Below are 8,721 nucleotides of genomic sequence, written 5' to 3' on the forward strand. Positions count from 1 at the left end.
CATTCAAGGCTGGTTTCTGGGGTCCTCGCAGCACGCTTTGAGGGGAGCACAAGACAACAAAGAGAAGAGAGAAGACGGGTGAGTGGAAGAGAGGAAAGGTAGACCTTGGCCATGTTTTCTGAGAGCCCAGGCTGGTCCCTTCCAGTCTGCCCTTGCAGGGCAAGCCAGAGACGGTCAGCTGCTCTTAAAACAGCGGCACAAAGTTTGATCGTCTGTCCAGCATCATGTTTTGAGTTCCTGGGGGTCCTTATCCGAGGCCGTTGTAAGCACTTTTAGCAAGGGGGGCATCTGCTGCCACAGTAGCGGCTGGTGATGCAGGAGAGGTCACAGCAGCCAGAGGTGATGGGCACTCCCTGAGAGCTGAGGATGCTGCCAGCGGCAGCGGAGGTGGAGGATCCCACAACGGTGTTCTGCGGGAAGGAGCTGAGGATGGGTCCGGGCAGGGTCACCACCACGGGGGAGGGCTGGATGATGACGGTGGAGTTCTGGCACTGCCTGACACAGGGCTCATTGCAGCTGTTGGCCAGCGGGGTCGGGCCGCAGGGCCGGCAGGGCAGGCACTGGTCGCAGCAGGACATGTCTTGGTATCCGAGGTGCACCTGGGGGAGAGGCAGGGAGGAAGCAAAACATGGGGATGTGTGAGGAGCATCTTGTCAACACACCATGAGGGAGCCAAAGAACAAGCAGGCCCACGAGGTGAAGGCTGTGCAGAGATGGATGAGGGCTTCTTGGCCTCATCCTGCCAGGGCCCAAAACCAGCCACCTCAGGTGGCTCACACTCAACAGGTGTTATGTGGCTACTGCCTAGCTCCTGAGTCCAGAAGCCACCTCAGTACTGTCCCAGCATCCCTCCATGTCTAACCTTCCCCCCACTTCCCTCTCCCATGACAAGCATCCTCAAGAGCTGGCATAGGACAAAACTGGTGTCAGCTGAGAGGTCCATTAAGGTGAGGCCTCCTTTTAAGGGAAGTGGAGAAGGAGAAGGGTCTTCAGACTCACCTGACTCCCAAGGAGAAGGAGGCAAGAGAAGTGGATGAGAGAGCGAGGAGCTGGCCTGCCTTTTATGGTGGGCCTTCACTGCCCCAGGCTGCCAGAGGCATCCCTTGCAGCCGCGATTATTTTCTGACAAGTTCATCTTGAATGCAAAGCATCCCAGCTAATGCGATGGGCTGTGTTCTGGCTTCCTGAATGGCTGTCTTTTCATTTCCTGCTTTATGCCAGGCACATTCCCCAGGGAAGGCACCTTTTGCGTGGCAGGATGAGAGGCCCAAGCATTTCCGGAGCAAAACACAGCAGTGTGGGCAGAGGACTCAGCTCACCTGCTGGAGGAGTCCAGCAAAGGCAAATGATGTCAGCCTGGGTCACTCCTTTGGGGCTCTTGGTGGCCCTGTTGCCGAGAAGTGGCTCAGCTTCTGGGTTTGACCATATCCCACCTACCACTGCTCCCAGGAAAATTCTGCTGGCCTATTTTGCCTCCTCCTTCTCTGCACCAGAGAGAGGGTGTGGGCCCCATATCTGGGGCCCTGTCCTTTCCCAGAATGCTCTAGCCCTGCCACGGTCATCCCCAGATGTCCACAGCAGAGTCCACAGTTGGTTGTGTTCCTACGGGTGTTCTTGCCTTGCTGCACTTGTGTGCAGCTGTGTTCGTGTGAATGCACTCGGGTGCAAAAATTCGTGCATGATTCCATGCTGATCTGCATCAATGTGTGTGTCCCTCCTCATGAGGGATTGTTCTGCTCATGGCAGCAGCACTCTCCACTGCTCTGTCAATGAGCTCCACAGAGCAGCCAGAGTCAGAAGGAGCCCGAGTGCAGCTGAACAAAGCTAGAACAAACCTAGCAGAGACTTGTTCTCAGCACAGGCACTGAAATGCAACCTTCTGTACCTTCATTTCTCCTTTACCTGCTCCTCCAAAGCTCACACTCTGCTGCTGCTGATTCCAGGCCCCAACAAGGACTGTTTCACACCAGTTTGGATCCTTAGTTTAATTCAGCGTAAACAGTATTGGGAATGCCTCAGCTTGTCTGGCAATCCCCACTCCCTGCTTCTCCAGGCCAGGACACAACTCTCCCCAGATCTAGGCGGTTCAAAAAGGATGGGGTTTCCTTTATGGACAGGGACAAAGGCCGAGAAATCCTGCCAACCTCATTCAGGCTATGCCCAAGTGGATCTGCTTCCAGCGTCAGTGCTGTCTGGTGTGAGACACAGCCCTGCCTCATGTCCGAGTCAATGTCAGATGTACCTTTGCAGCCCATCAGCCTGGTGCTGTGCCAGACAGAGGCTGAGACCTTGGACCAAACAGGTACTGAACTAAACGAACATGGCATAGGGAAAAGCCTGAAGTGCTCTACAGATACTTGTCCTCAGTTTTTACTGGTATGGCTTCTCCTCAGGCCCATCATCTGAGCCTGCCAGTAGACTCTCTGGGAATGACGCAGCACCCACAGTAGAAGAAAGAATTAAGGAGCTCTTACTACCAATTGGACATAGATACGTCCATGGGACCAGCTGGGATATATCCAAGGGTGTTCAAGGAGCTGGCTGGTCAGTCTCCACTCAGTCCCTGAAAAGAAGCTCTCAGAAGCCTTTTCTAAAGTCATGGAAGACAATAAAAACCACTGGGAGCAGCTCACGTGTCTACTGAGGGCAAATCATGCCTGACCGACTTCATTGCTTTCTATAAGGAGGTGAGTGGTACTGCGGAGGGTGTGTGGTGTGCCTTGAGTTTTAGCACGACTTTTGACTCTCTTTCCTGTAGTACCCTACTCACCAAACAGGTGGGATAGGGCTGGATAGGTGGACAAGAAGGAGGCTGGAAAATTAGCTGGCCTGCTGAGCTCAGGGAGTTGTGACCACTGGCACAAAGCCCAGCCGCAGCCAATAACCACAGTGGGAACCCTCAGGCGTCAATACTGGCACCAATACTGTTTAATATTTTCATTAACGACCTGACTAGTGGGGAGGAGTGCACTCTCAACAAGTTTGCGGAGGATCCCTAATTGTAGGGAGTCATCAATACAATATAGGGCAGGGCTGCTAGTCAGAGGGATCTGAGCAGATTGGAGAATTGGGCTGACCAGAACCACAAAAAGTTCAACACAAGCAAGCACAAACCACCCCATACACTAGTACAGGCCGGGGGCTGGCTGCCTAGGAAGCAGCTCAGCACAAAAAGATGTGAGGTCCTGCTGGGCACCCAGCTGAACATGAGACAGCAGTGTCCTCTTGCAGCAAAGAAGGTACACTGCATCCTGAGCTGTATTACTCAGAGTGTAGCCAGCAAGTCCAGAGAAGTGATCTTGCTCCTCTGTCTGGGACTTGTGAGCCTGTATCTGGAGCAGCGCACCCGGTTTGAGGCTCCGCAGTCCCGGAAAGATATTGATCAACAGGCGTGAGTCGTGTGGAGGCCACCAAGATGGTCAGGTAGCCAGAGTCATGACGTGCAAGGAGAGGATGAGAGCTGGGCCTGCTCATCTTGGAGAAGAGAAGAGTAAGGGAAGGCGTACTTGCTGCCTACTACCGCTTCACTGGAGGACACAGAGAAGATTGAGCTAGACTCTCGAGATAAACTATGATTACAGTAGGACCAATGAATGCAATGCAATGAGTGGAGGGAATTGCATACTCACCCTCATAGGCTCATCCACCAAAAAAAAAGCATACGTGCACCCCCTCATGGGTGCACACACATGCATACCTACACACACACAGAGGTGTGCACGCTCACAGGCATGCACACACATGGTCCCGCACACGGGCACAACCACACCTATGCGTTTACATGCACCTGAAGAGCAGCCTTTGTGTGTGCACCCACAGAGGTCTGTGTACACGTTTCCAAAGAAGTCCATGTGCAGACACATGCACAGCCACACCGTCATACCAATGTGTATGCACAGATACTCAAACACACATGCTTACACGTGCATGCACCTGCACGCATATGTTTGTGTAGATACATGTGTACACTTCTGTACACAAATGATAATACATAAAAGCAGCCATCCACACACCCTATGCCCACACACTTACATATAAGCAGATCAACGTCACGGACATCCATACTCACCTGCATGAAACACATGCACACTCATGAACAGGTGTGCCCAAACACACACACACACACACACACATGCACACTATTTGCACACAGTCATGCCTGCATGTGCATTACCCCAGGCACACACGTGTACATGTGAATGAACACATGAGTACAGCCAGATGAGCATGTATGTGACATGCACACACACCACTGAGAACCAGGGCATCAGACGCCAGCTCTCAGGCTCTTGAGATGATTCTAGCAAGTCCTTCAGACCCTACAGTTAAGGCAACGGATAAGGAACTGGCCAGCCCCGTCAGCTTTAGTGAGCTCAAGGGTTTGACAGTGGTTCAGCCAGCTGTTTTCCCACTGACAGAGGAAACCACAGCAGAGTCCAAGCTGTCATGACCTTTGCAGACATTGAACATGTCCAAGTCCCAAGTCTGCATGTGAAGGATAATTTAAAACCATAGAATAGGCTATAGGCCTCCCAAATGCCCATTTTACAGGCCAAAAAAAAATCAGAAAAATCTTACAGCCTTAGAAGCTTCCACCTGTCTTAGTGATCTCCTCAAGGGTCTGGGACCAGCCACCACCCTTGCAAAGGGATCAGCAGTGACAAAATCACGTGGTAGCACAGGGTTGTGTGCCTGGGACAGACTAGATTCCCCTTGGGCTACAGACGCTGAGTCTGGGACATCAGAAGTGATTTGTAGTAGTGAGGCTTTCTCTGGACTCCCTTTAGAGTAAATACCCGCTCTTCAAAAGGCAGAGAAATGCAGAAGCAACATTAATTTAGAGAGCAGTTGAAAAAATGGTTTGTCTACCCTGTGAATGTTCATGTATTCCTTTTTTATGTTGTTTTCCTGGCTTTATTTGATGTGCTGGTCTTTTTTCCTCTGTGTTTTGCATGCAGGTGCAGGTTGTTTAATCGCCTGTAGCACGTGGAAGCTGCCTGCAGCCTCCTCTGTTACCACTAGATGGCTGAGTTAATGCTACAGCCAAAGTTCTTACATACAAAGTTTCTGCACATAATATCATAAGGGTAAAGACAGTGTGTTGTGTTTATGTGGCAAGGTTTTCGGCGGGGGGGTGGGGGGTGGGGGGTGGTGTCTGCAGGAATGGCTTCTGTGAGAAGACACCAGAAGGTGCCCACATGTCAGACAGAGCCACTTCCAGCTCCAAGATGGACCCACTACTGGCCAAAGCTGAGCCAGGCAGTGAAGCTGGTGGCACCGCTGGGAAAACATATTTAAGAAAGGGTAAAAAATGCTGCACAGCAATTGTGAGAGAGGAGTGAGAAAACGTGAGAGAAACACCAAGATCAGTGAAGGAGGAGGGGGAGGAAGGTGCTCCAGGTGCCAGAGCAGAGATTCCCTACAGCCTGTGGTGAAGACTATGGTGATGCAGATTGTCTCCCTGCAGCCCATGGCAGACCATGGTGGACTAGCTATCCACACTGCAGCCCATGGAGGACCCCAAGATGGAGCAGGTGGACGTGTCCTGAAGGAAGCTGCACTCCATGGAGATGAGCCCACACTGGAGCAGTTTTTCTGGCAGGACCTGTGGCCCATGAGGGACTCCCGCTGGAGCAGGCTCTTCCTGAAGGCCTGTACCCCATGGGTACAGTCTTGAAGAAATGCAGCTTGTGGGAAGGACCCATGTTGGAGAAGTTCATGAAGGACTGTATACTGTGGGTGGGATCCAATGCTACAGCAGGGGAAGAGCATGAAAAGGAAGGAGCAGCAGAGACAAAGCATTATGAATGTGTTATGAGTCTCTGTGTCCTTATCTTCACCCAGGAGCTTTTCACCGTATTTTCTCCCCTTATCTTGTTGATGCAGGAAGAGTGATAGAGAGACATGGTGGATACCTGGCAGCCAGCCAAGATCAACCCACCACAGGCAGTTTAAGCAAACATTAGTGAGTGGTGAGAGCACGTGTAGCATAGCAGTGGTTCTGAGATAGGCTTCATTAGCCACAATTCCCTCTTGGTGGAGGACAGTGGTGTGGGGATTTCTGTTCTTTCACTTGTACATTTTTGTCAAGCCATCTGGATTTTCATGGAGGAAATAGGATATGAGACTGTAGTGGCTGCCAAGAGGCATTTCAACCAATCAGAAGGGATGGGATTTCCATGTAAAAAACCATCCTCTGCCCACAGAATGGCAGCCAATCCCTGACCACAGATTCTCTGGGGAGACCAATGAAGCAGTCAAGAGCTCTGCACCCATCTGCAGCTCTCTTGGGAAGTGCACCTACTACCCCCATCCTTGCTGATCTTCATGTTCCCCTGCATGCTCTGTATCAGAGCAATTTGATCTCCATCAGAAATACACCCTTTCACTGCCCCAATTTCTGTGCTGGCAGCCCTCAGCTCCCATTAGCCCCTTAGCTCCAATTTCCAGCCTCGACACATTCAGCAGCTACTCCTTGTAATAGCATGTCTCTCCTACTCCTGCCCATGGCTGTTGGCCATGGCCCCTAGACTGGATGGTGGAGAGGAGAGGAAGGTGGAGTAGCAGTTATGGGCCATGTCAAGGGCTGTTCCCTGTGTTATGACTCCTGCTGTTCTGCAAAGCAAATCACATTCCAGAGCTCCACACCCGCCCCACCCCCACCCCAGTTCAGCTGCAGCCATAGTAAGAGGAATGTCCTACCTCAAGACCTCATGGGGGTCCTGACCCTTCAGCGCCTCTTGCCTTTCTGGGCATTTGTGGACAGGCACAGCACTGGTGCTCACTCGCAGCAGAGCAGCCAGGGATGTCTTCCTCAGCTCCAAGGGATGGTGCCCAAAAGAGGAGCCTCTGCAGGGTGTGAAAACCTCCCATGCCTCTGTGAATGGAGAAGGGTCGCCTTGTGCCCTCACTCCCTTCCACTCTAGAGCAACACCTTTCTCCTTTGGCACTGAGGAATGTCCAGAGAGGGAAGGAGCACACGGAGGCCAGGCTTGAATGCAGCAGAACTTTAATGAGCCAAAAGGGGGAAACAAAGTCACTCCAAGTGGAGGTCAGCAGTGCATGGAGCCCTGGGGGCAGGAGAGAGTCTGCAGTCCTTGGCTGTGGAGACGTTCCTGGATGACGTTTGTCTGCCTGTCCCAAAAAGGGGGAAAGGAGACAGATGGTCCCCACCAGGCTGGCCTTGGGGGGACATTGGGGCCCAGGTGAACCAAGGCAAACAAGGAAAAGGGAAAGAAAGGCAAAACCATTCAGCTATCCTGAAAACAACATCCAAAAATCGATGGCCCTCTGCCCAGCACCATGCTCTGAGTTCCTCAAGGTGTCTCCCTGGGACTTTCTCAGCGTCTCTATCAGGGGAGGCACCTTCTGCCACTATAGCGGCTGCTGATGCAGGAGAGGTCACAGCAGCCAGAGGTGATGGGCACTCCCTGAGAGCTGAGGATGCTGCCAACAGCAGCGGAGGTGGAGGATCCCACAATGGTGTTCTGTGGGAAGGAGCTGAGGATGGGGCCAGGCAGGGTCACCACCACAGTGGAGGGCTCAATGACGATGGTGGAGTTCTGGCACTGCCTGACACAGGGCTCATTGCAGCTGTTGGCCAGCGGGGTCGGGCCGCAGGGCCGGCAGGGCAGGCACTGGTTGTAGCAGGACATGTCCCTGGGTTGCAGGTGCACCTGGGAGAGAGAGCATGGAGGAAGCATAGCACAAGGGTGGCTGAGGAGCAGCCTGGTTACACCATCACAAAGGAACCAAGGCCACTACAGAATGGGGAGCTGGGAGCTGTGCCACGAGCCAGAGTCTTCATTGCCTCAGCCAGCCAGGGCCCTAAAAACAGAAGCCTGACCCAAGGAACTTCTCTCCTGGTGCGTAAGCCAAAAGCCACCACATCCATGTCCCAACCTCTCTCTAAGCTGACCTTCTCCCTGCTTCCCTCTGTCATGACAAGGCACTCCAAGCCCCAGCACAGGACAGAGCCAACATCAAACTGAGATGTCCGTCTCACTTTGGAAGAGGAGGATGAAGGTGTTTCAGACTCACCTAGTTCCCAAGGAGAAGGAGGCAGGAGAAGTGGATGAGAGAGCAGAGAGTTGGGCTGGCTTTTATACCTGCCCTTCATTGCTGCAGGACCAGAGGCACCCTTTGCAGAGGTAACAATTTTCTGACAAGCTCATCTTCAATGCAGACCGTCGCAGCTAATGATATGGGCTGTGCTTTGGTTTCCAGCACTGCTGCCTTTTCATTTCCAGATTTGGGCCATGCCCATTCCCCAATGAAGGCTTCCTCTGAGCACTGGGAGGAAAGGCTCCAGGATTTCTAGGGCAGGAATGCAGCAGTGCTGGCAGAAGACTCAGCTCAAGTGCTGGACGGGTTCAGAGCAGGCAAATGACATCAGCCTGGGTCACTCTGGTGGGGCTGCTTCAAGTGTCTTTCTCCGGCAGAAGCTGCAGCAATTCTCAGCTGGACATCCAGCTTCTCCTGTGCATGTGGAAGGTCCCTGTCCTTCTCTTTCCCGTCCCAATGGTTGCTTGCTGTTGTCTTTCCAGGTGCGCGCATTGTGCTCCTAGGTTTTGACCCCATCCTGCCTGACACTGCCCTCAGGAAAAATTTCTGGTCTGTTTTGACTCGTCCGCGCTCTGTGCAGTCTGTGAGTACACGAGCAATGCCATGGACATGCCTGGGGTCTTGTCCTTCCCCATAACGCTGCAGCCCTGCCACAGT

At 52.7% G+C, this 8,721-nt stretch overlaps 1 protein-coding gene across 1 annotated transcript; it reads right to left on the reverse strand.

The window, feature by feature from the left end:
- Positions 1-7,352: 7,352 nt before the first annotated feature.
- On the reverse strand, positions 7,353-7,655 carry LOC309599847 (feather keratin Cos2-3-like; the record flags this gene model as incomplete). Its single annotated transcript, XM_082331703.1, has 1 exon — positions 7,353-7,655. The coding sequence occupies one exon, from the start codon at positions 7,653-7,655 to the stop codon at positions 7,353-7,355; it is 303 nt and encodes a 100-aa protein (XP_082187829.1).
- Between the last annotated feature and the right edge of the window lie 1,066 nt (positions 7,656-8,721).

Source organism: Platalea leucorodia (genome assembly GCF_965183815.1).
Source record: "Platalea leucorodia genome assembly, chromosome: 22".
NCBI classification, from domain to species: Eukaryota; Metazoa; Chordata; class Aves; order Pelecaniformes; family Threskiornithidae; genus Platalea; species Platalea leucorodia.